Source organism: Penicillium atrosanguineum (assembly GCF_028827265.1).
Source record: "Penicillium atrosanguineum strain IBT 20685 chromosome Unknown utg000004l_segment0_segment0, whole genome shotgun sequence".
Lineage (NCBI taxonomy): Eukaryota > Fungi > Ascomycota > Eurotiomycetes > Eurotiales > Aspergillaceae > Penicillium > Penicillium atrosanguineum.
The window spans coordinates 951,265-976,836 of record NW_026623136.1 but is presented as its reverse complement, the minus strand read 5'-3'; the positions used below and the strand labels follow the sequence as shown (position 1 = coordinate 976,836).

The window sequence follows — 25,572 nt, the reverse complement described above, 5'->3', positions numbered from 1 at the left end:
GAGGTCCCCACCTCCCCCACTTCCCCGGATCTTGATGTGCGGGGAAGGGTCTATCAACATCCATTCATCAAAACGGGGCACCCGTCGGAAAGCGGGGGACAGTCATCCAGAGGGGAGCTTATCAGACCGATGTGGGGGAAAGATGCAGCAGGAAAGCTACGAAGTGGATCCAAGGTGATGGTATAACTATCCATGTATCTAGCTTGTTGAGTGATTCATCACCATCTTCAGCTCTCTACTCAATCAACTCAGTCAATCATTCGCTGCTATGCCGCCTCCCGTTCAATCTGCATACAAGCGAATCGCCAAACCTACGGTCGGCGAAAATGGATACCAAGACCGTCAAATAGGAAAGTCCGAAGTCCTTCCTAGCGGCTGGAACGGATTCAGTGGCAAGGCCCTCGAGAGCGACATTCGCATTGACCACGATGTGGAAATCGTGGTTCGCGATGGGGTACGTCTTTACGCAGACGTATACAGACCTGCTGGCTCAACGGAGAAAGTCCCCGCCATCCTCAGCTGGTCTTTCTATGGAAAGAAGTACAGTGCGTTGGATATGCTGCCTATGACGACCTGGCATTGTTGTGTGAAGCCCGCGGAGCTCAGTGGCCTTGAAAAGTTCGAAGGCCTAGATCCGCAAGCCTGGTGTCCACGCGGTTACGCAATCGTGAGCGTTGACACACGAGGCTCCGGGCATAGTGATGGACAGATCTGTGTGATGGGGACGCAAGATGCGGAGGATGGTTATGATGTGGTCGAAGCGATTGCTCGGATGGACTGGTGCAATGGCAGCGTTGGCATGGCTGGGAATTCCGCATTGGCTATTTCTCAGTGGTTTATCGCTTCCCAACAGCCCCCTTCTCTCAAAGCCATCGCACCATGGGAAGGATCTGGCGATATCTATCGTGAACAATTCTGCCGGGGCGGATGGTTTTCCATGAGCAATTTCGATCTTATTGCAAATGCCATTGTTCGGGGCCCTGAAAATTCTGGCCTTGAAGACTTTGAGGAAATGTACCGTCGATCTCCCGTCTCCAGTGCGTTCTGGGAAGACAAAAGGGCGAATATCTCAAAGGTACAGTGCCCTGTGTTCATTCGCGGATCAGATGTCAGTTCCATTCACACTATGGGCTCTATTCGAGGATTTTTAGAGGTCCCTCATTCCGAGAAATGGATCCAGTGGGGAAGTAAGCAGGAGTGGTATGAGCTGTATAGTGTGCCGGAGTCCACGGAGGAGTTAACTCTCTTCTTCGATCGATACTTGAAAGGCAAGGACAATGATTGGGAGAAGACTCCCAAAGTGCGATGGTCGGCTCTGCAATTCGGAGATTGTGAAGCGATCGACGACATCGTTCTTGAAGATTTCCCAGCGCCAAACACTGAGTATCGAGAGTTTTTCTTCGGGGAAGATAACAATCTATGCACCCAACCGCCCTCCAAGAGCTATCAACTATCATATGATTCTGAAGACCGACACAGTGTCGCCGAATTCAACCACACATTCGACAAGCCAGCACGTCTAATCGGCCTGCCCAAAGCAGTTCTGTACATGTCCTGTGAAGATCACGACGACTTCACAGTCTTCGTGATACTGCGTAAGAAAGACAAGAATGGCAAGGATCTGATGCATCTTAACTTCCCATTCCACGCCACTCCGGTCAAGTCAATCGATGATATTCCTGAAACGGAGCAAGCCAGTCTCAATCTTCACCTGGGATCAACTGGAATTCTACGTGCTTCAAGTCGAGAAATTGATGCGTCTAAGAGCATCCATCCGCAGTTCCCTTTCCATCCTCATAAGCAGCAGCAGAAGATTCCCCCAGGTACGATTGTGAAGTTGGAGATTGGTATTTGGGCGATGGGTGTAGATTTCAATGCTGGAGAGTCAATTAGTGTGAAGGTTGGTAGCTCTGGACTGAAATTTTCGTATCGATCTTGCTAACTTTAGATCCTTAGATTGGTGGACAATACCCGAGCATCGCGGAGTACAAGACGTTTTCACGACCACGGCCCGATCACGAGTTGAACAGAGGAAGACATACCGTCCATTCTAGCGAGGAATACCCAAGCGCAGTCATTCTTCCTTTCATCTAGTACATGAGATTAGAGGTAGAGGTAAATGGATGTGAAATCTCAGAGTATTTGAAACAGTCGTTGAATTTCAAACTTACTACAAATGAATTCCAAAAGTGATACGTAGAAACCTAAATGTGTATATTTATGGAGTCCCATCCCGGTTCCCGTCGTTTTGAGTTGCAGTATGATTTTCCGATTTCCGAATTCTTAAATAAATCATTCCTTTATATATAGTTAAAACCCTATTTCTTTAAAGCATCAACTTTTGATTTCAGGTTATAAAAACCGAATATAACACGATTTTTGCATTGTGAGAATTCTGGTCATTTCTAGGTTCAACACGAATTTACCAATTAGATGTTTACTTAAGTCTCAACTTTTCAACACCTACTTTTGTTCCTACTATATAGAAAGTTAAAGTGATAGTATTTCTGGACCAGAAAACAATTTGTTATATTTTATCTAGATTAATATGAATACCAATCATCTTGAGCATAAACACGAATGTCACAACTACGTTGGTTAATTTCTATTAATTAACACGATAAGATAAGATCACGTGATAGCGTGTCGCGTCGACGCGCACCGACTTTCCTTCAGATTGATCGGAGTCATCGCGGGATTTACCCACCCTTCACTTCTTCACTCATTGCCGGGAGAGATTGAGAAAGAGTTCAACTAATCTCCTTTAATACTTCTTCCAATTATTCATTGTCAAAAATCATGACACAAGAACAAGTTGTCACGCCTGCCCCGGCAGAGCAGCCCGCACATGATCCTTCGCACGAGGAGCACCAATACCTCAACCTGATCCGCACAATCCTGTCTCAGGGAGAGCACCGTCCCGACCGCACAGGCACTGGCACGCAGTCAATCTTCGGTCCACCCCAGCTGCGCTTCTCCCTGTCAAAGCCCAACCCCGAAGGCGGCGCCCCGATCCCCGTTCTACCCCTCCTCACCACCAAGCGAGTATTCTTGCGCGCCGTTCTCGCCGAGCTCCTGTGGTTCATCGCTGGCTCCACATCCTCTCTACCCCTCTCCGAAGCCGGTATTAAGATCTGGGATGGCAACGGCAGCCGCGAGTTCCTCGATAAGGTTGGACTGGGACACCGGGAGGAAGGTGATCTAGGTCCCGTGTACGGATTCCAGTGGCGGCACTTCGGCGCTGAGTATGTGGACGCCAAGGCAGACTACTCTGGGCAAGGTGTCGACCAGCTCAAGGACGTGGTCAACAAAATTATGAACAACCCTTTCGATCGTCGCATTATCATGAGCGCTTGGAATCCCGCGGACCTGAAGAAGATGGCTCTCCCGCCATGCCACATGTTCGCCCAGTTCTACGTTTCCTACCCACCGGGCATGAAGCTTGATGAGAAGACTGGACGCCCGACTGAGAAGGGTGCCTTGTCTTGTCTTCTGTACCAGCGCTCTTGCGACATGGGTCTTGGTGTGCCCTTCAACATTGCCTCCTACGCTCTCCTTACTCACATCCTTGCTCATGCTGCGGATCTGAACCCTGGTACTCTCATCCACACTATGGGTGATGCCCATGTCTACCTTGATCACGTCGATGCATTGAATGAGCAGCTGACCCGGGAGCCTACTGAGTTTCCCGAGCTGCGCATCAAGCGTGATGACCGGGGGAGCGCCGTCATTGACGGCTGGAAGGAGGATGAGTTTGAGGTTATTGGATACAAGCCTCACAAGATTATCAAGATGAAAATGAGCGTTTGATCCTGTGATGATTAATTTCTATGTTATAAATTTTAAGACGATACCAGTCTTTCGGTTTGAATGCCAAGGTTAGACATGTTTCCAAGTTCATACAAAGTCAGTCATCTTATGATTAGAAGAATCAAATGTCATTAGCCGTAAATGCTTTAGGTGTATCGAGGTATATGCTGCGCGTTCTAACAGAAAATGAAGAAAATGCGTCATGAGTTCTCCAACACCAGCCCAGCGCCTCTTAACAAAACAATCGTATCTCCCGACTTGACCTTTCCACCCCCAATCGACTCCGAAAACTCCAGGAAATCCCCAGACTCGACATGGAAAATGCGCAACCTCGCCTCCTCTCCTCCAACGCGATTGTTCAAGTTCTCAACATGCAACCTCCGCGCCGCATCATCCAACACCCGGCCAACCTTCCACCTCATATCAAAGTAGAAATCACCAACCGGCGGCTCAGAAGCTTGCGTATCAGCCGTGCCAACCGTATGCAAGTACAGTCTCTTATCCGCTGGAACTCCAGCCTCACCCTTCGCTGAACGCTTCATAGCATTGACACTAGCCATGCGTGCAGCAGGGCTATTCGGCTTAACCTTCGGCTTTGGAATAAGATTCGCACCCGCCGCCTGCTTATCCTTCCCCCAGCTCTTGACGCGCGCAAACATCGACTTGATAGTCTCATTCGCCGCGCCCTGTCGCGCGCCAAGCTGGGTAACCTTGGCGCAGTCGTGTTCCTCGCGCAAACGGTGCTTTAGACAGTACTGCCGGTTGCAGTTCGGACAGCGCACGCCGGGGTCTTTGAGTGTGTTGATAAGTGTCTTACAAGAGACATGATAGCACTGATCTGAGTTGTAGATGTTGGGTTTCTCAGGAGCGACTCGGTTTTCTTGGTTGATGCCTGCGCGGCGTCGTGCCCATTCGCCGGCGTTGGGACATTTGTGGGCGGTTTCGCTGCGGTGGTCGAGGCAGTAGGTGCTGCGGCAGGATTCGCAGCGGAAGGGAAGGAAGTCTAGTTGACCGCAGTATTCGTACTGGCAGTGGCGGCCGATTGATTCTAGGTCTGTGTCGGCCATTTGAGTGAAGGATTCATCGGGCGTGGAGGTGCCGGCTCCTTTAGATATGCTAACCGGTGACATGCTGACGGTTTTTAAAAGGACGAAATGCAAAGAAAATGTAGCGCGAATGTGAGGAGCAGATATATGAAAAGAGTGTCTGGCATCGAGTAGAAGGTGCTGGCAGCTTTGACTAATGCGGAGGTGGCTTAGTAAGGTAATCGCGGAGATCGCCCCACGCGGCAGCCACTAAACCTTTTCGGAACGTGAGTTCCTACAGTAGTCTGGGGTTGCTTCTGTCTGGTTAGGCACGGTCTGGCTAATATGATTTGAGATAGATTCCTAAAGGTTGGAGAGCAACATGCTTCTAATTAAAGCCTCATTTCTTTAGTTCACATATGTTGACAAATGGTACTGAGCACAAATTAAGCTCGTGTGCTATGTTCGGGTACAGTCATGCTGTATAGTAATAGTAGCACTGCAGTAGTGGCTATTGGTTATTACTGGACTAAACTCACCCGGCGCAATCAGTCAAGCTCTTCAGAGGAGTCCAGGTGTGCTAATGAGCGGAAAGACTGTATCTGCGAGTACAGATATAGTTAAATTACGCCCTGTAAAAGAAAGCACATAATAACAGTGAAATGTTTAACATTCAATGGTCAGCTACCGTGCACGTCAAGCTCAACCTCTTTGATCTGCGCACCAATGAGAAGAGACACCCTATCAAGAGGGTTGTGTTCTTCTTGTAAAATTACACCAAGACCTCTTGTGCCTTGATCATGCTCTTCATCGTAAGGGTCCAATTCAGAGAGGTGCTCAACCATGTAATTATACCAGTATCCTTCAAGGAACTCCCATATAGGAAGACCAAGCTCCTCAATTTTGGCTTCGAAATCCATGACAAGTCGATCGAGCTTTTTAATTCCTTGCTTGTCTTCCTCTAGAATCTCCACGATCTCTTCTTGCTCTCTTGAGATCATCTTATCCACGTCCCCTCTGCTTGGAAAGCAGAAATCACCGTTAATCTCAATGCAACACGTATGCTTCAGACCCAATGCATCAAATGTAAGAAACCTTATGAGAGCACGATTGATCTCAGAGCCAACTTGAGTCCATTCAGCTAAGCAGCGCAGCAAGCGCGAGAACCAAAAAAGAGGGACTATGAATTGAACACATGTGCATCAAAAACACAGTCTGTCGTAGTGCCACAGAGATGGTAGTGCACCCATCAAAAGAGCAAGCACAGGTACAGTTGTCTGTAAAAGAAGAATTTGGGAATAGATAATCTCTATTCCGTGAGATCAATTCATCCAAGAGCTGCAAGTTATTATCTGGCGAGGAATGTTCCCAAAATAACACAAAAAAGAGAACCTCTACAGTTATTTTCACACTGATCAGATGCGCGACCGTCGTGTTCGATAGTGGCAGTTTGATCTTGGTGTCTGCTCCCTTCGAAACTAGCCACGTAAGTCTTTCAATATGCATCCAAATGTTTCTCAAAAAACCATCTTCGATCATTATTGGGGTCACCCCTTCTGAGCTTGGTGAGTCAATGTCTTTGAAGCCTGCTTTGAATAATTCTTCCATTATCGTAGCGGATAGACTTGAGGAATGATAGATAGACTCTCCGTTTTTCTCAATGAAAAGCGAAGAATCGACCAATTTTCCACGGATAGCTAGTTCTGCGCATATCTTTGGAGTGTGTATATCCGGAACAGCCTGTTCGTGCAGCTTAAAGGCTCGGAGTTCTTTTTCCGACAGGCATGATATGGCAAGCTTGCCCAGTGCCCGGTGCCGCCTGGTGAGCTCATTCAAAAAAAGGGATAATAACTTCTTTTGCGAGCCAGTCGAAGACAAATCCTCACACGTGATTTTACAACCAGCGTCAAGAAGAAGTTCATAGGAGTGATACCAGCGATCAAAGGTGGGATGTTCCCTGTCAGGTATGCTGCACGGGCAGAAAAAACGCAAGGATATTCCTTGAACATTTGATCCTGACTTAAGAAGGATTCGCATGCCTGTTGGCCACCCGAATGCTAGCTCGAGTAGTGAGAGACACCCAAATTTCTCATTCGGAGAAATACGTCCAGATTCCAGGGCGGCCTTTAGCTCTTCTTCAGATTCTTGAAGAATGATCCTTGCGGCCTCGGTGGAGGCAATTACTAGATCTTGGGTTAGCATTCAAGTCCAGCACAGGACTTTTGTCGATACATACACTGTCCATCTCGAAAAAAAAAGTATTTGAGGTTCATTCGCTCCGCAGGGCTCAACCACCCTACATCTTCATAATTCAAAGGACCCCCACGGAAGACGAGATAGCACACCAGTGAGTAGTCCTCTTCACTGAAGCTATCCCGCATAAGAAGCTGTCTCAGAGGGCCCCGTACATGCGTATTATTTGGCAACGCACCGTGGTCCACTAGGAACCTTGTAAGCCTACGGAGGCTAGAGAGCTTTTCTTCGCAGGTCGCAAAACACCAGTAATCTAACAACTATTCTCAATTAGGGGCATTGTTTTCTTGAAAATGCAAGATATACGCACCTCCAAGAACGAAGAATAATGTTTGTGATAGAAAGGCCCCTTCTCAAGAAATACATTCGACGCCGCTGCCTGTCCTTCGGAGAACGCACGTTGAAGCCGGCAAATGAGTGTATCAATAATATCTCCAAATTTAGAAGATGAAATTCTTCGAGAAATGCCGAGTCGGTCCTGACGCATTGATTCTGGCAAGCTCCCTTCATATTTAATGATTGCCTGTAGGCTCAAGACAGGCGCGATGGAAAATCCTCCAGCCCCAGTCGACATAGAGAAAGATAAAGAAACGGCAATAGGAAGAACGGCGCTCAGGTATTTGTAAGATTTTACCAAGGATTTGTTGCGATACCTGGACTTGAAATATTGATATTGTGTCGATGAACATTGAATATCAGAGCAATCGAAATTTGCAGCCCTTGGTACCACCAGGCTGACATGTGAGGGCATATGGCTTTCCCTGGTCAATTGTGCACACTCATTGTGGCAGTCGCACCACGATTTTAACAAGCTTGGGACCATCAATCTGTTCTTTGAAGCATGTTGTAAATCCAGACGCTATGTAAAGAGTCAGCAATCACAAATGTCTACATCAGTAGACTTGGAACACTACAATTTGTTGCACTTCTTGAAGGATTGTTGCATGCATTAGCCCTAACCTACTGATCTTTTGCGTCGAATATCTAGAGGTTTCAGTCAAATGGTTTTGACGACAAATTTGTCGAACAATGCTTACATGCTCAGCGTAGTTTGTAGAACAACCTGGATGCCGTCCAGGTCTCTCAACATGTCCCGCAAAGTCTCCCTTCGGAATGGATAAATGACCTTATTCACCTGGCTTCTGATTTTTCCTTGAGTATTGGCTGTCATAGTAGGAATCATCCGATCGATTGTGCCCCTGAGACTGTTCACATGCTCTGGAGATTCAAAGCTTTATCCGCCAGATCGGTTGGCAATCTCTGGGTCCTTCGCCCGTGCCTCTTCGATCAGTTCGCGGAGGTCTTTCAGAGGCCGTTGAAGGCTCTCAGACCTGCTGCCAATCTTCTTAATTTCTTCATCGTAGCTGTTATAGGCTTGACAGTAAGAGGTGAGTTGTTGGCAGACTTGTAGCCCCAGCGAAATCACTCCGACCGCGCTGCCTGCAACAGAAAATGGATCAGACATGGCAATAAGACTACAGAGAATAAAAAGAGAACGACAGTTTACAGGGGGAGAAACTAGATTTTAGTGCCTAAAAAGTTAGCCGCTGAGGCTGCACTGCCCGTGAGGCTGATAGGCACTGCTAACTACGTGGCGCCAACCACCGGGCGCTGACATACATGAGCCTATGATATGGAGATACGTCAGCGGATATGAAAGACTTCCATATTTAGATGGTAAATACATACTTCATCTGCGGTTTCACGCCATCATTCGATGCTTCAGATGATAGGCGATTTTCAGGACGGACTGGGGTTACTTCCCATTGCTTAGCCGATATTTTAACGAAGGATACTGAGTACAAGCTGAGCTCTATTAACAATTTCTTGAACATAGTCATAGTTATATGAGCGGTCGGTTCCTTGAAACTCCTAGAGACCGGCTGCTTTTTAGATGCTCCTACAGTGGGTATCGAAAACAGATTACCCGAAGACACTGACGCTTTGTTCCTCGGCCAGTATCAGATACCACGCTAGTCCGTATTAAAATAAAAGGTAAACTATCCTTCTAATAATACAAGCCACACCAGGAAATGCTCGGTGACATCGAAGCCCGCCACGCAATCTCTACGGCCGAAGTCGAGGATCTAGACCTGTCTATCATTCCAATGATAACTGAGGCTCCTGGGGAGTATCCAGAGGGCTCATTGTCTTTTCAAATTGCCTTCGAAGATCCGAATTGCAGCCATATCCTATACACTTCAGGATCAACTAGCAAGCCCAAAGCTATTCAAAGGTATTTCTTCCTACATTTCAAAGCTCACCGTGCTAAATGGAGACATCGCCAAATATAGGTCGCTAGAAGAAGACTTCGCGTTTCGAGTTGCGTAGGGAGAAAGTCAAAGACATGAATTCGTAAATTTCTACAAAAATCCAATTCACAAGCACAATAACTACCATGAATTCGAAAGCATGAAATTCCATGAAGAAAGGGTATATGAGGCAAACCGCGGAGCTGACGAATCTTACTCATAACGCCAAAATCCAGAACCGTAACCAGCACCAAGATGAAAAATAATTTGCGAACACATCACTGATAGAAAGAGCGAGGCTCCTGAGAGCTCTGGTTCTCAGGAGTCTCAGGAGCAGTGGGAGGAGGACGAGATGGCCCCTGGTTGGGAGTTTGCGTCTCTGGTGTAGCAAAGGGGATGGGGCTGCTGGATGTAAAGACTGGGAGATCTTGCATTGGGCCCTGGGGTTGGCCAACTTGGGCTTGGGGGAAGGCGGGTGAAGCTAGGCTTGGGGGTGGCCGGGAGGGTCCGTTGCCTCGAGAAGGATCGGGCAGATTTTTGTACGGGTTTGGCATGGTCAGTTTGACTCGTTGGAGACCACTTGTGAGCTTTTCCATGCTATCATCTTTCGGGGCGGATACTCCTTCGCTGAGCTTTGAAGGTAGGAATGAAGTTGGGACCTTTGGGACTGGCGGAGGCTTTCGGGGGCTTGCTGTGCGTCTGGGTGTGCCTGAGCGAGAGCCACCGCTTATTTTCCTTGCGGTGGGCTTTGCGGGAGATTTTGAAGGGGTCGCAGGGTCTTTGTCCGTGGACACCTCGTCGATGGTACTCGTCAAATCAAGGCTGATGGGCGCAGGAGCTGAACTCTTTCTGCGACTCGCGTCGACAGATGGAGATGATTCTCGTGATGGATCAGGGAGCTCGTTTGCATCAATGGTCCTTCGGCGGTTTTTGTTGCGCATCGCTTGCTGTCGGGGTGTGGCAGGTCTGGGGGAATAAGGTGTTGGTGATTTCGTCTTTCGAACTCGCAACTGTCGCTTTTCCTCGGTGCTGGGCACTTCTGGTGGGGGAGGGATGATGGCAGGGTTGATACCGCCGTCCAATGCTACCTGACGATCGCGGCGCTGGCGAGAAGCCTCGGCGTTCAGCTCTTCAGGTCGACAGCTCTTCGTTTGGCGATGTTCGGGGATAAGAATCTTGGATAGTTCGTGTGCTGCAGTAGCCCAGCCAACTTCAGGTGGCGGTGAGATTACTGGACGCGTGCCCATCCCTGGGGAGCTGAAAGACTTGCGGTCCACGATATTGACTTTTTTGGCTTTGAAGGAATCCGTTTCCTTGAACAGGGTCGAAGATCTCTCGCCTTTGATCGGCTTCGGTGCAGGATACGCAAGTGCCTCAACTTCGTCCAGCATGGATGAAGACCACCACTCTTTATCGTACTCGGTATGAGCTGAGGCTTTTTGGGGAGTAGGATCGGGGTTCAGTTCGGAGAGGTTCATCCCGCTTCTCATGGCAGAAGCTAGACTGTTATCAACTGATTCACTCCCCAGGCCAGAGATGTGACTGAGGACACCACTCATCAGGGCTCGGTCACTGTAACCACCTTCCAACACACTGATAACACGACCATCGACACCGAGGCCCTCTTCCTGGGACATCCGGACCACATCTGCGGTGAAACGTGCGTAGAACTCGGTTGGCACGTTGACCTTGTGCCGCTGCATGCCGGTACTCTCCCACTCGCTCGCATCGAAACCTGCCGAAATGAAGATGGCGGCCTTCGGACGAGGACCAGTAAGATTCGTGGAGATTCGTTGCGTTTGCTCACGGAGGAAATTGCGCGCCTTTTCAAGCAAAATAAGATATTTGGTCTGGTAGAGGGTCCAGAACTGATCTTCAGTCTCCCAAGTGCCAAGATGAACATTCCAGATGGACTGTCCATGCGCACCATCAAGACAAACGCTCGCATTGCGCACTTTATCAAAATCGCCATTCTCGCAGGGGTAGGAGTTGATATCATGCAGACTGTAGTATCCAATAGCCGTCTTCTTGTGAGGAGCAGCATTGCGCGGGGCAGTCGACGCCTTGTAATTGTGGTGCCAGGTTATCTCTTGGGAGCCGTCTCCATGGTGCAGATCGAAATCCAAGATCGCAGCATGGGTCAGACCATGATTCAATGCCGCATATGAAATACCGACATGAACATTGTTAATCCAGCAGAAACCTGACGGCCAGTCTGCGGAACAGTGGTGGCCTGGAGGTCGAATGCAAACAAATGCGCGTTTCGTAGGACCGGGTCCGAGAACAGTGTCGACACCTTCACAAACACCACCAAGGGCACCCTCAAAGGCGTTTAAAGATTCCGAGCACAAGTAGAGATCTCCCTCGTGCAGAGCGGGCCCTTTAGTCTGGCCGTCAGGCCCCGGCGGCTTGACTAGTTCCTTGCCTACCAAAGCCAGGCGCGACTCAGCAACGTCGCACATACTCTTCAGGTCGGTCATCCATTGAGTCCCATGAACACTCGTTACAGCACTATCGGACAGAGCCAGCTTGCGCGAAGTCTTGCAAATTTGGAACGGTGGCGGAGGCAGCATGTGCGCATCTAGATCGGGGCGCGGCGCATGCAGCTCACCTGCATGTCGACGACCAAGACGAACATAAGCCGCGGATATTCCTAGCACGCATGCGCGAATGCGCTCTGGTCTCTCGACGATCTGAGAAAGGTAGATCTTGGATGTGCGCGGGCGCGAGAAGCGATGGCCATAGCAAGCATCATGAATGATCACAGCGGTTTTTGATTTGAGATCGACGACTTGGTGCAGGTCGACTTCTTTCTGGAAATGTTCCGCCGCGATCGACGCTGCCGTGGGGAGCTGGGGCTCTGGTGGGAACGCGAGCCGCTGGGGCATTATCGCGGGCGACGCGGCGCCGGTCGGTGACCCCGCTAAGTTGGTGGAAGAGCGACGCGACGAGTCTACGATAGGAGATGTAGGACCGTTGTTCGATACAGACCGTAGAGACGCGGCGGATGGTCGTTTCTGGAGGGTTGGTGTCGACTTGCGACGCTCATCGCGCAGCGAGCTGGAGCTGGGGGTACGGCGCGGCGCGGGCGTGCTTGCGAGGGCGGCTCGCGGAGTAGCATCTTCGGGAGATAAGAGGGATGGCGAAGAGGGTAGAGGAGTCGCGGCGGCATTTGCAAGAGTGAGACGGTTCAAAGAGTCTGTAAGATCAGAGGACTGATCCATGGTGGGCTGATTGTTTTCGCTATCAACGGGACGCGGTGGAGGGGGATCATGAGGGGGTTTGAAAGGGTCCATGGTCCTGTAGAGCATAGATCTCCGAGGTCCAGAGAGAAGACAAAGCAAACCAAAACTTCTTTGTCCAGAGACAGGGGAAAGAAAAGGAGCGGGATGTGAAAGTGTAGTTGGTGGTTGACGGTCTTCATAGGGCAAGGGGCTGGTCGATCGCGCCATTCCAAACAATAGACATTCTTCTATATCGAACTATCGCCTTGTCTCACTTGGATATTCTCCCTTGAGCCCTCAATCTAGGTAGTTTGTGCTGAAAGCCTGGATCTCGATGGATTCCACCTGTTTGTGGTTCTGATCCTGTCCCCTTTTCTCCCCTAAGTGCAGATCATCTAGTTAATGTAGGTACACATCTACTAGTGCACCAGATTAGTAGCGGGAGTCTACCCGAGATCTACTTCCACGTACATCATGCGAATCAAGAATGACATTGATCCTACCCATGGGTATTCTATTCTACCTAAGACCATTGACTCACATAATTCAAGACATGAACATGAACCATAACCATAAAGTCTTCCGTAAAAGACCAGACCTTCTTTGAAACGCCCCAAAACCAGAAAACCTCCGACCGCTCACTCCAGAAACAAAAGAACTCAAAGAACCCCAAGAACTCCAAGAACTCCAAGAACTCCAAAACACCAAAGCTGAAGGATTCACAAAACAGAAACGAGATCACCCCATCACTACTTCAACTTTGGCATCCTCCACTGATACCACTGAAACCACCTTCTTCCAAGAGAAGCCTTCTCATCCATAGAATCCTGAGACCGGCGTCTCACCTTCTCCTCGTCCTTGTTCGTCTGCTTCTGCGTCTTGAACCCGCGTGTAGCGTGCGAGTTGCAAAAGCAGTGCATGTGCACCGTCTCAATGCTGATTCCGGGACAGCTGTTCCGTCGGTGGCCTGAGCAAACGCTGGTTCCTGCGTCTTCTTCGCAGTGGCACCATTCGTAAAGGGTAAAGTATTGGCGACACATTTTGGAGGATTGCTATTGATAGGCTATAATCGACAGGGTTGGAATTGGATCCACGCGGGCCCGCGGTCTAGTTGGTCTAGTGGAGGTGATGAGCGCGGGGAGCTTCGGGTGCGATTTTGCCGGTTTTTGACGATGAGGGGGATTCGTTTTTGTTTCTCCTGGGAAATTTCAGGATGCGTACCAATTGAGCGAGTGGTGAACGGTGAGTTTGAGTGAGAATTGGTAGCTCGAGGATCTGACTATTGCGGATGCGCCGGATGGTGATTGTCCAGCCAGGGACAAGGAAGAAGAAGAATGAGGATATTCAGACCAGCTGAAAGAATTGAGATTGAAGGGTACGGGAAGGAGAAGCAAGAAAGAGGGAGGAGAGCGGATGCAGCACTGAGGGCTACTTGTACGTTCTAGATCTACGGGAAAGGTCAGCCTATCGTAATAATAAGTGAATGGGTCAAATGGTCAACCGTGTCACGAAGGAACATGTGTGGGGCTGACGTCAAGAACAAGCTGAATTCCATCCTATGAACTCCTGTAGAGCAGCCTGATGATAGTTCTAATGGTCTGCTGACTGATGGATTGCCCCATGCGTCCAGCAAGCGCTTGACTTGGTTACATCCTCGCGCCCAGGTTGTATTCTGGTACCCGATGCAATTACGTGTTAGTTGGGTAGGCACTAGTAGCTCGGAGCTTTGGACCCCGTAGACTGCTCTTGGACGTACTTGGCGACGGCTTTTGACTGGTAAGCAATGGAACCGATCTATCGGTCTTGGCTGATCGAGGCGCGCCTGAATCAAAAAAGAACCCCCGATTTCTATACGTAGCTGCAGCTGCAGCTGCAGCCTGCATTGAAGTGATGAGTCAAGAGTGGGCGGCTCTGCGGGATTATAAATAGGTTGGAGAATAAAGCTGCACCTCAGCGGGTTGAAACTCAACGGCGACAATCTGATCGACACAGGGCTGCCGAACCGCCAGGGCCGGAGCCCAATGCGACGAGCGGGGATCCGCGTAGACCCGCAACTGAGCTATTTTGCTTCAGTCAAGGTCCTTGATTGGCCATGCGTCGGTTTGGGTTGCCGCCGGGAGCCGGAGCAATTGCTGTCCAGCATGTTAACGTAGAGTAGTAGTCCTCACCCAGCATTCCTCCTCGCGTCGCATGGAACCCATGGGTCGATATGATCTCATCTTGCAGATTCCAGATGCAAACGGAAAGAGTACGGTTGTGGCTGTGGTGGACTTCCAAGCTGTCAAACTGTCATGGAAGGCGGTGAAACCGTTTTTGGCACTGACAGCTCCCCACGTGACTCGGGAATCTCCGCGGAGTTGATGCCTCAGGCTCTTATCAGACCTATCGGTGTCTATTTGGATTCCGTTTCTCTTTTCTCCAATTGTGTCTGCTGCCGTGTCAAGACAGCTATCCTCTGCTCTTCAATCGATACCCTCTATTCTCCTCTACCAATTACCTCCAGCAAACCCACAACCAACACCAGCATTGCCATGACCACCCCATCCACCAACCCACCCACCATGGCCACCATCCCCGCGCGCACCTCAGCACTTGTCGCAAACCTCTCCGCCGTAACAGCCCGCGTCACAACGGCCTTAACAGCATCCCAAACGCCAAACAAACCCGTCCGCCTGGTCGCAGTCTCAAAACTCAAACCCGCCTCGGACGTCCTATCCCTCCACCAACCCCCAACATCCCACCTCCATTTCGGCGAAAACTACATCCAAGAGCTCCTTGAGAAATCCCGCCTCCTCCCCCCAACAATCAAATGGCACTTCATCGGCGGCCTCCAATCAAATAAATGCGTAACCCTCGCCCGCGACGTCCGCGGCCTCTGGGCCGTCGAAAGCGTCGACACCGAGAAAAAAGCCTCTCTCCTCAATAAAGGACGCGGCGAACGCACCCCCTCACCCGAAGAGCTCGAGGCTGACAGTGCCTCCGGGGAAACGGATACCAGACTCCGTATCTACGTGCAGGTGAATACATCCGGCGAGGAGAATAAAGCGGGTATTGAGCCTGGCCAGGCGGCTGGGTTGGCAAGGTTTATTCGAGATAAGTGTCCTAGGTTGAAGTTGCAGGGTGTTATGACTATTGGAGCGATTGCGAGGTCAAAGGCCACAACGGTGGAGAATGAGAATGAGGATTTTGTTTGTTTGAGAGAGACTAGGGATCGGATCGTGTCTGAGCTTGGGTTGAGTGGGGAGGAGGCTGAGTTGGAGCTTAGTATGGGGATGAGTTCGGATTTTGAGGGAGCTATTGCTTTGGGGAGTGATCAGGTGCGTGTTGGGACTACTATCTTTGGAGATAGGCCGCCTAAAGCGGAAGCGAGGGTTGTTTAGATCAGTTTGTTATGAGTTATGATTCCAAGGGTTTTGCATACGCATAGCATAGCCTTGCTTTTTTTTTTTAAAAAAAAAAAAAAAAAAAAAAGCAAGGCTTAGTTAGATCAAAACTGAAGAGAAGATTTGGCTTGGTTGGAGGAGTTGGAAAGAAAAGCTTTCTATACTATGTATCACTACTACTAAACACGAAGAATATACAAGAACAATCGAGAGATCCCACATGGACCACTCGCTCATATTTGGTTCGGGAGCTGGAAGATATACATGCGTGCTCCACCCTGCAATCACCTTTATTACTCGTATCACCCTGTTCAACGCAGGTTGCTTGTTCCTTGCGACAACTTCTGCTCCATCTGGTGCGCCATTCCCTGCGGGACGCCCTCCTTTGTGGCGCGAATGGTAACCCGGTACATCTATACGCGGTTAGTATCGTGTCTTCTGAATTGAGAAAAGAAAGAATGCATACCGATTTCTCGTAGTTGGGCTCCAGTCGCAACAAGCAGCCGGTCTTGCCTCCCTCGAATTGGAACACTGCACAGCCGACAATGTTCTTCGGGTTCGGGTCCACACCGTCCAGGATCTTCCACCCGAATCCTTCCACGGTCTCGCGGGTGAATGACTCGTTGATGATCTTGTTCTTGCCGCGGGGGCCAAAGGTGTGTTGTGCTTCCAGCGGGTCACCACCAATCTGGCGCCATCGCTTGAAGAATTCTTCAGCTGATAGAGAAGACGGCTCCATGTATCGGTGCATCAAGATTGGAAGCTGTAGCGTGTATGCCTGGAGTGCACCTGCCAGGTAAGAGATACGGATAGTAGGTGCTTCCATGAAGGGGCCATGAACTGCACAGAATAAGGTCTGCTGTGTTTGACCGGCTGCAGGGACACTGGGCTCCGGAAGGTTCTTGGTGTCGATCTTAAGGTTCGGAGATGAAGGGTTATCCACAGTGGTGGTCAATGAGCCAATGGGGTAGTTCGACTTGTTACTGATGTATAGCTTCACAACACCTATGTGGCCACGATATTCGGAGCGCACTCCGACCTGGATCTGTAAATCCTCGAAGAGAACACCCTCGTTGGAGAAATAAAGTCGGTTGAATCCAACGTCCCAATCTGGCGTCAAGTGTGCTGCGCTGGCCATGTTCGGCGCAGGTGCTGCTGGGCCAGTGAAATCCAGGCCAGCCAAGTCGCCAGATGCGGATGCAGATGCGCTGGATGCACTGGTTGGAGTTCCGTTCGAGCCCGTTCGAGTGCCGTGAACAATCGTAGTGAATGTGCGCTTGAGACCAGTGTTCTGCGCCATGAGAACCTCCTGCTTGTCGGCATTGGCATCTTTGCCACCAATCACCCACGTCTTCTTCTCACTAGTGCCGGCGGTCTTCTGGTGAAGCCTTGACAAGAGAATAGAGGTCCGATCCGAGAAGGGGGGCATCTCATCGCAGACCGTCCGCAGCAGATTATCAGTCGGAAGGGTGGCAAGCGACAGGTACTCAAAGGCTCGCTGTTGCAATTCAGAATCAGGGGAATGGCTGTACAGGCGGAAGATTTGCAAGAGCTGAGGTTTGATCTCGGGGAACAAGTTGACGAACTTGACAAACGAGGAAAGAATCATGGCGCGCGCGTTGTCGGTACCAGTGAACATCTTGGCTTGGAGTGCCATGAATTGTTCAATCGGACTTGAACCAGCGTTTTCGGCGATGAGATGGCCGAACTCTCCCAGAACGTAGCAGCCAATCTTTACCAAGCTCTCGTGGCAATCAGTCTTCAGATAGGTGAGAAGCGTGTGAGCAGCATATGCTTGCAACTCTTCGTTGTTAGTCACGATCTGGATCACTCGTTGCCAGACTTCGTCATTGACGTGGTCACCGGCAAGGGACAACAACTTCAAGGTCATGTCAATATACCATTGCGCGTCCGTGGCATATTTCTCGGTTAGAATGGCAACCTTCAGCACCATTTCTTCCCGGATAGCATAGTCGGCGGTTTGGAGGTATTTCAACAACTCGTTGACGATTGGCCCTGCGTTGGTAGTGTCGCACATACTGTACAACAGGTCCAACCCCTTGCGACGCACACTGATATCTCGGTCGCGCAGTGAGCCCAAGATGATGTTTTGATGCTTCTTGATTGGGTCAAGTGTTTCTGCTCGGGCAGCGAAATGGGTCATCGCATCCAGACCAAGGTATCGGACATTGGTCTCACGAGACTGAATATATTTGCCCAGACGAGCAGAAATTTGCATCATGAGTTGATGTTCGGAGTCGAGGTGGATGAGGAGGTTAATGGCTTCGAAAAGGATGGCATTTTGAGCATTGTTCTGCTGGACGTTCTTGGGTTGTTCCATGGCGGATTGCATAATTTGCGCAAGCGATTCACGAATGATCTCACGCACGTGGCTGTCTTGCGATGGAGGGTAGTACTGCAACAGACGCAGCAGCTTGACCTGAATCCATGGACACGGCACACGGTAGTAGAGGTAGTCAGGGGCGATATCGTTATCAACAACGACGCGCTTCAACCGCTGTGCCGCCTTGACGTAGCTGCCCTTATATTCTTCCGGTAGGTCTTGAGCCAGTGCCATGACAAGGGAGGTGACGGAGAGTGTGACACCCATGTCGGGGTCATCCATGATCGAAATGATGCGCTCGGCCCATTCATTGCGGACGATGGCTGGGAATTTGCGGTACAGTCGGAGTAGTGTAAGGGCGGCCTTCTTCTTCACAAAAGCTTTCGAGGTTCTAGAATGTGTCAGGGATTGAACTATGTCAAAACTGAGATGTTCCACTTACGGTGAAATCAGGAGTCGGTGGACTTCGGTCGCCAAAGCCTCTCCAAGCTCTCGGCCACCAACATTAGCAACTGCATGGAGTGCCAAGCAGTTGTTTAACTCATTATGATCCAGCAAATCCTTCCGAATACTGTTGACAACCAAGTGAAGCAGCTCGTGTTCCTCATGCAGGAAAAGGGTGACAGCCAAATACCCGATCTGCTTCTCGGAGTATTTACTCGAAGAGATAAGATTGACAGCTTCGAGATGGCCAAAGTCGACCTCGTATCCCTGGATGTAAACATAGAGCAGCTTGCACACGTATTTCTTCTTCTGGTAGCCGTTCAGATTTCCAGACTTGAACTTCTGTCGAATATTGGCCAGCTCCTTATTCACGCGCTTCTCTTCCAATTCTCGGGCGCGGGCATTGCGCAAATCCGCAATGAACTGCACCAGGCCTCGCATCGACGACATCTTGATTGCTTGTGCGGACCCTGGTGGTCTCGTTCACGATCGCACAGTTAAACGATAATCTCGGGGATGTTGTGGGGTTTCGAGGTACAAGCTCGCATGCCTCGCGGAGGTGCGCGGTTCAGGGGTTCGCGATCGGATGGATTCCGTCACACAACCATATCTTTGATGTATTGTTGCGACAATGGGTACATTGGCCCCTCCGGGTCCACGACGGAGATTCGGGGGGTTCGTGGGAGCTTGGAAACAGGGGGGCTTCCAGTCGCGGGGAGTTCTGCAGGCAGTCAGCAACGGACTTAACCAGCCGAGTGATCCGACATCAACCAGGGTTACCATACAAATAATGCACTCGGTCAAAAGTCCCTGAAGGATAGGATCAGGAGGAGCGAGGATCTCCATAATACGGCAACCGCGCCGGCCTTGGGCCACTTCCCCCGTCGATCGCCCGGCTTCCGCTGTGGCGTCGGAGTAACATTTCTGCGCAGTGGCTGTGCAAGGGTGAGTTACATCTACTGCATCAAGGTGTGATTAATGATGCGAGGAGTTAATTCTATTAAGCTTTTCCTCTTGAATTGGTAATTATCCATGTACGATTGATACTGAAGTGTTTGGATTCCATGCAGAACGGTATTTCATGTCTCGTAATACGTAGCCACCATCTCCATCGGCCGAATTAATGTACAAAGCAAACACCCAAACCCCCACCTGTACGCCGAGATCCCTGAACCGACCATGTTGCAACGTGGTTCAATAGGAAAAATGCAAAATTTGTCGGGAAAAAGCAAATGACCGAATCATCTAGACGCGGGTGGTGAAGTCCTGCTCCAGGGCAGACTCGACACCCTCTGCCTTCTCGCAAGTGCAGGAAGCTATCAAACCGTTAGCATTGCTCGCGGTAAAATGGATGGTTCGTCGAGCATAGTTGGAATGAAACTTACCAGAAGGACGGCTGCCACAGGCGCAGGTGGCGCCCTTGGGGGCCTGGTTCTCAGAGACCGAGCGCTCGCAGGTGCACTGACCAGCGGGGCGGGAGCCTAGTAATTGGATTAGCCGCTGAAGAATGGGAAGTATCATCGTGAATGCGCAAACGTACGGCATGAGCAGCGAGGGCCGGAGATGGCGTTCTCGGTCGAAGCCTTGTTGCAGGAGCAGTGGAGAGCACTCTCCTTACCACAGGAGCACTTGGCCTGGGCAGCACAGACGCACTCGGCGCCCTGGGCGGTCTTGCAGCAGGTGGTGTTGGGGTGGACCATTTTGGCGGTGTTTTGAAAGTCTGGAATGACGTAAATAGTGGAAATAGGCGTGAGGCTCAGAGGTAGTCGATCAACGGGATTGGAAGAAGTTCAAGGATCACACGAATGAGGCTCTGAAGATCAAGAGGACTGGAGATGAAGAGAATAGTGAATTCCGGAACTGCAGACAGGATTCAATTTATAGTCGATGAATGCGTCACCCTCGACATGGTATGATTATCAATAGGTGGGCTGTGATTGGTTGGATTGACCCCGTTTGGTAAGCAGCGACCAAACACCGCGTAGGTGATTGGTCGCGCTGAGCGATCCGGCGTCGTGCTGACCTTTGCCTCTTTCTTGATTCGATAGAAATCGATCAGGCCACAAGAGCCTATCTTGGCTATTCCTACTATTGATGCCAGGCTCTAGGGTCTAGTCAGGAACGGCAGTCGGAGCTGCTCTAAGTAACTTCGAGCTGTTCGGGTTGCCCCACACCTGGTCGGAGGCTCTTACTGTAGCCCGACCGAGGAGAAATCTAAATAGACCTACCTATTTGATCCTCCCATTCGAGGTGAACTTCTCAACATCTTTCGGCGTATATTCCTAAAGCTACATTGAGACTTTTTTTCGTTCATTTCCAAGGTGTCCTTTTAATTGATATCGATGTTCGGGTATGTTTTGAGGGATAAATAAATCAGTCTTTTTTGTGGATCCAGTTGCACTATATATTTCCTATTCGGCTCTACGCGTCTCCAGACAACATGAGAGCCCTCCGCTTGTGAAGAAAAACAGGTTTGAAAGTAAAATTAAAAACAATCAAGAATGGCATTAGTATCCTTTGTTATTACTGTCGCGCATGCAACCTGTGCCGACTATATGACTCGGAGACGCCCAGGTGTTGAAGATGTCACCTCTCTTAGCGAAATGATGTCTTGAAATCTCTGTTCTTGATTCACAAAAAGGCTTATGCCCTGTTGTTCAGAAGTGGGACAGCACTTTACAGAGCCGTTCTTTAAATTATTTTTTGAACTATTTTCTTTATAATGTTCCTATAAAGTTCCTACGTCTAGGTGCGAACCCTCCAAATGTCACCTTCAGCCCTCCGTTGAGAGCATAGCGATAGAAAACCAGGAAAACAATGAAGACAAATCTAAAGCTATTCAGAATCCGATGACTGGGGATCGGACAGAGAAGTTGTTGACGTTATTTCAGAAGAAAACACGATGCGGCTCAGTCGTCATAGTTTGGGACTCAATTTATCCAGAAAAGCATGCACACAGGAATCTCATGGTTGGTTTTGTTTTTTTATGAAAACTCACATATTGATGCACTTCGTCCTCTCATTCGCACATAATAAGCGAAGACACCTTTATCTCGCCTCATACTCGGTCTCGACCTCCTGCTCCTCGGCGATCTTTGATTTTTACCATCACTGTTCCATTGTGGCATTCAAGAAGAGTTTTTCGAAGCTTCGCATGAAGCTCGCCCTGATGATTGCCGATAATCTGGAGATTGTCAATAAGGTTTGCTCCCTGTCACGGCAAAGCCGAGTCACCTTCAAAAGTTTAGACAGGATCATCGTCAAGCGAGAGTTCGGAGCAACCGGCGACGCAAACGACTATCGCCAGTTTTATTATCCTGCAGTATGCTAAGAACGAATTCACGAGAAAAATTTCTCTGTCTACTGCATCTTGCGGTCGATTCCGACTCAAGGGCCGCTCATTGGGAAACCCTTATTTGATCACGCCTGCAAAAATGGCCACGCATCAATTGTCGAACTCACGATGACCCGCATGAAGTACCTTCATCCTGAAGACATCGAAAATTTCCCGCGGGCCCACGTCTTCTCCATAGCTTGGTCGAACGCAGCAGAAACAATTACAAGTCGATAATCCGGACGCCATTAGATAGACGTATATTTGATTAAAAAATAATAAAGTTGATGGCAGCCTAGCACAGAGTTTATTGATGGTTGCTGCCAGAGAACTATACTTTGAAACGGCCGAGAGCTGCTCCCCCAGTACGACTTCCCCCTCGATGACGCTGTGGAAGGCTACTAGCGACTACTTAATAATTGATGTCCCATTCCAGAGCTGTTATCGCGCCGATTCCTGGCGACACTGGCGGCGCTGGTTAAATTCAGGCATATATGTGACCTGCCCCTCGCAGCTATCGACGATGCCGATCGCCCATGGCGGAGCCACTCAGGAATCTATGTACTGGGAGAGTGCGGATGGAATATCGGCCCTTATTGGGTATATTTCATCAAAAGGAACCCAAAGAGAAGGACTCCGAGGGAGCGGATTCTAACAATCATTCAAAAGGATCTCTTAGATCCCCTCTGAACTAACGGATCCTGACGACTTTGAGGCACGCTTGACTTTCATAGAAGAATAAAAGCAACGCGTTGGTGTGGTTTCTTCTAAGGGTGCTATCCACAATCTCTGAGCAGAACAGGCTTAGATTGGTAATAAGCGTTCGGATTCCCCGGGTGGCTGCGCGAGCTGCGGACGTACCCGGAGTCTGTCTTGAGCCTCAATTTTCACTTTAAGGTAGGTAACTTAGCTTCCCGGTGATATATCTTAAAATACCCCTCTTGAAAGCCGGGAGAGCCTGACAGAAGGCTCTTTAAAATGCTCTGAGAGTGAGTGCCTTTCCGTTCACCTTCTTGGGTTTTCCTTTGTTTTCTGACGTGAATCCTTTCGTCTCCGTATTTTTCATCTTCTCCCTGTTGTAGTCTATAGCCATGGCCCCTTTTCATCATGCTCCAATGAGTCTGAAACTTGAATACTTTCAACAAACTATTCAAAGTAAATCTCCATACCATCACCATCCCGACCCTGAGCATTAGCCAAGTAGATTCTTCTGTAGCTTTACTGTAGATCCGAGGCGGTATTCATGATGTGACCCACGCCTTCCATTTGTACAAGGAAAACTAAATGTCAACAGGAGACAGCTGCCAAAACACGTGAATTTGCATCATTTACTCGTTCGTCGCACCCCCCAGGGCTCCAAAGTTTCGAGAGGATACTTTTCTACTGACAATCTTCAGCTGACAGCGTTGCTGAATATACACGTTACTCGAAGCTCGAAAGCAAAATTGTCCCGTATTATATCATTGCAAGAACCTGAATTATACATACGACCATAGGGTGTGGAGAACAGGGCTTCCCGTCCGCTCAGCCGTACTTAAGCCACACGCCGGCAGGTTAGTAGTTGGGTGGGTGACCACCAGCGAATCCCTGCTGTTGTATGTTTTTGTTTTTCTTCTCAGAAAAATATTTTTTATACCCTCTTTACCAATTAGGCGAAAGGTGTGCTATCGAGAGGGTAAACGGGTGACGGGGTGGCAGGGTGGGTTGCTCACCCCGTCACCCCGTGACCGAAACGCCTCTATCGAGATTACCTCTCTGACAGCAAGGGCAGTCTACGATTGAAGAACATCTTAGTAAGACGCCTATTCAAAAGATAGACATAGAAACTAGCCCTACCACCCAACTCTCTTTAAACTATTCTACTTTTATCTTATAGATATAGTCCTACTAGGCGTTTTTCTTCGTACATTATATATCATCGATCTTTTCATATAGTTTTAACTGCCTCACTAGGTAAGTCTTAGCATTATACCCTCATTTTTAGGTAGCTATAGGGTCTTGAATTATTCCGTATACCTTTAGTATATAGAGACTTGTAATTACGAAAATTATGGCTAGTTAGACTATAAGCTACATAATTTATTAGTAGGCGGGGAATGTAGGTATAATACCGCGTTTTAACTTACGTCTGCTTTTTACACTACGTTAGCTATCCTAGTTTCTTTTGTTTTCTACTACTAATAGCGACCTTTCCACCTTACTTCTGTAAAATCTTCCCTATTAGGAAGTAGATAGGTAATGATAACTTGGTCTTGAGAACCGCAAATAACGCAGTCATATCATTTTGTAGACTATGTGAAAGCGGCTCTGGGCCGAGCCCCTTCATAACTCCTCGAACTCAGCCTACAATACGAAGAGCCCGCCGTTTTCCCTAAATACACACAAACATATCATATAAGCTGCACACTGCACCATATCGACCTCTCCGAAGTTCTTACGAGCCCGAAACACCGACTCTTCGCGGATTTCTTCGTGGCCATGGACTTCGCGTGTTCTTTGATATTACCCGCTATGATTTTACGACAGCACCCATCGAATTCGGCCTAGGCGTGAGTGCTGATCCAAGCGGAGAACACCATACTCGCGCAGGGTGCTTCGCACTCAAGCTCCGGCTGCAGAATGGTTCTATGGCCATTACAACCGTCACTCATGGATTTGTTCGTTCTCCGAGGGATCGATTTCCGTTCATTTTTTTCAATTTCTTTCAAAAAATGGTTGAGAAGGCAAAGCGGTCGTCGACACGGGGTCTGCCAATCAGGGTCGGCGAGGATGATGGTGTCTTCATGGTGCCTAAAGAAGTGCTTACAAATGACCCCGTCGGGAGAGAAGTACAGCTGACCTTTTCCTATAGACGGGTACGTTCATCGACCTAAGTCTATCCTGTTTATGCTTTCTGACACTGTTAGATTGGCGCTGTAACCCGCACGTATGACCACCCAGACCGCATCAGAGCGTACCCAGAAGGGTACAATCATGACCTCGGCCTAATTTCAGATGCTACGTTTCCAGATGTGGGCAATTCCCCGGGCTACCCATCAGTAACAAGATGGGCAGAATACTCGGCGGCTCTCTATGGACAGGAAGTATACGTTGTCTGCGATATCCACTGAATCGGGAAACGGCCACTCCATGAGACGGGCACTCTTTTACAGTCTGTTACCACTAGGCTGGAAGGCGGTACAGTGGAGAGGGCCAGTGAACCTCTCAGTATATGTCCTAATCTACGCTGAGTCAGAGACTCTGCATCGGCAGATACTGCTCTGCAGACCCACTCCATGAAATTGGCGGGCGAGTGCGGATCTACCGAATGGTACGCGCATGCCGTCAAAGTCGTATGCACAGTGGTCAGGATTCATGCAAGACAGCACAGACCCATTAGATTGCACGTTCGCACGTGGGGTATGGAGCCACTAGCATGTGCCCTGTACGCGGCGAGTATCGAAGGGACTTCACCGACAATGGATTCTGAAACATGGGAGGATTCTTGGCTTGGGATAATGATC

General features: G+C 49.3%; 11 protein-coding genes across 11 annotated transcripts; 4 read left to right on the top strand and 7 right to left on the bottom strand.

Annotated features, from left to right (window-relative positions):
• Nucleotides 1–268: 268 nt before the first annotated feature.
• Nucleotides 269–2,094, top strand: N7443_005673 (CocE/NonD family hydrolase; the record flags this gene model as incomplete). Its single annotated transcript, XM_056885729.1, has 2 exons — nt 269–1,900; nt 1,957–2,094. 2 exons carry the CDS (start codon nt 269–271, stop codon nt 2,092–2,094), a joined length of 1,770 nt encoding a protein of 589 aa, XP_056741177.1.
• Nucleotides 2,095–2,799: 705 nt separating this feature from the next.
• On the top strand, nt 2,800–3,810 carry N7443_005672 (thymidylate synthase; the record flags this gene model as incomplete). The annotated part of the gene is made up of 1 exon (XM_056885728.1): nt 2,800–3,810. One exon carries the CDS (start codon nt 2,800–2,802, stop codon nt 3,808–3,810), a length of 1,011 nt encoding a protein of 336 aa, XP_056741176.1.
• Nucleotides 3,811–4,010: 200 nt separating this feature from the next.
• On the bottom strand, nt 4,011–4,940 carry N7443_005671 (AN1-type zinc finger protein; the record flags this gene model as incomplete). Its single annotated transcript, XM_056885727.1, has 1 exon — nt 4,011–4,940. One exon carries the CDS (start codon nt 4,938–4,940, stop codon nt 4,011–4,013), a length of 930 nt encoding a protein of 309 aa, XP_056741175.1.
• A 575-nt stretch (nt 4,941–5,515) lies between these two features.
• Nucleotides 5,516–5,836, bottom strand: N7443_005670 (CDR ABC transporter; the record flags this gene model as incomplete). Its single annotated transcript, XM_056885726.1, has 1 exon — nt 5,516–5,836. The coding sequence occupies one exon, from the start codon at nt 5,834–5,836 to the stop codon at nt 5,516–5,518; it is 321 nt and encodes a 106-aa protein (XP_056741174.1).
• Nucleotides 5,837–8,322: 2,486 nt separating this feature from the next.
• On the bottom strand, nt 8,323–8,553 carry N7443_005669 (uncharacterized protein; the record flags this gene model as incomplete). The annotated part of the gene is made up of 1 exon (XM_056885725.1): nt 8,323–8,553. The coding sequence occupies one exon, from the start codon at nt 8,551–8,553 to the stop codon at nt 8,323–8,325; it is 231 nt and encodes a 76-aa protein (XP_056741173.1).
• A 1,065-nt stretch (nt 8,554–9,618) lies between these two features.
• Nucleotides 9,619–12,636, bottom strand: N7443_005668 (histone deacetylase hosB; the record flags this gene model as incomplete). Its single annotated transcript, XM_056885724.1, has 1 exon — nt 9,619–12,636. The coding sequence occupies one exon, from the start codon at nt 12,634–12,636 to the stop codon at nt 9,619–9,621; it is 3,018 nt and encodes a 1,005-aa protein (XP_056741172.1).
• Nucleotides 12,637–13,313: 677 nt separating this feature from the next.
• Nucleotides 13,314–13,604, bottom strand: N7443_005667 (uncharacterized protein; the record flags this gene model as incomplete). The annotated part of the gene is made up of 1 exon (XM_056885723.1): nt 13,314–13,604. One exon carries the CDS (start codon nt 13,602–13,604, stop codon nt 13,314–13,316), a length of 291 nt encoding a protein of 96 aa, XP_056741171.1.
• A 1,251-nt stretch (nt 13,605–14,855) lies between these two features.
• Nucleotides 14,856–15,944, top strand: N7443_005666 (YggS family pyridoxal phosphate enzyme; the record flags this gene model as incomplete). Its single annotated transcript, XM_056885722.1, has 1 exon — nt 14,856–15,944. The coding sequence occupies one exon, from the start codon at nt 14,856–14,858 to the stop codon at nt 15,942–15,944; it is 1,089 nt and encodes a 362-aa protein (XP_056741170.1).
• A 314-nt stretch (nt 15,945–16,258) lies between these two features.
• On the bottom strand, nt 16,259–19,185 carry N7443_005665 (AP-2 complex subunit alpha; the record flags this gene model as incomplete). The annotated part of the gene is made up of 3 exons (XM_056885721.1): nt 16,259–16,360; nt 16,414–18,682; nt 18,734–19,185. The coding sequence occupies 3 exons, from the start codon at nt 19,183–19,185 to the stop codon at nt 16,259–16,261; spliced, it is 2,823 nt and encodes a 940-aa protein (XP_056741169.1).
• A 795-nt stretch (nt 19,186–19,980) lies between these two features.
• Nucleotides 19,981–20,435, bottom strand: N7443_005664 (putative copper resistance protein Crd2; the record flags this gene model as incomplete). Its single annotated transcript, XM_056885720.1, has 3 exons — nt 19,981–20,051; nt 20,121–20,216; nt 20,276–20,435. 3 exons carry the CDS (start codon nt 20,433–20,435, stop codon nt 19,981–19,983), a joined length of 327 nt encoding a protein of 108 aa, XP_056741168.1.
• Nucleotides 20,436–24,780: 4,345 nt separating this feature from the next.
• N7443_005663 (uncharacterized protein) lies at nt 24,781–25,179 on the top strand (the record flags this gene model as incomplete). Its single annotated transcript, XM_056885719.1, has 2 exons — nt 24,781–24,924; nt 24,976–25,179. 2 exons carry the CDS (start codon nt 24,781–24,783, stop codon nt 25,177–25,179), a joined length of 348 nt encoding a protein of 115 aa, XP_056741167.1.
• Nucleotides 25,180–25,572: the final 393 nt, after the last annotated feature.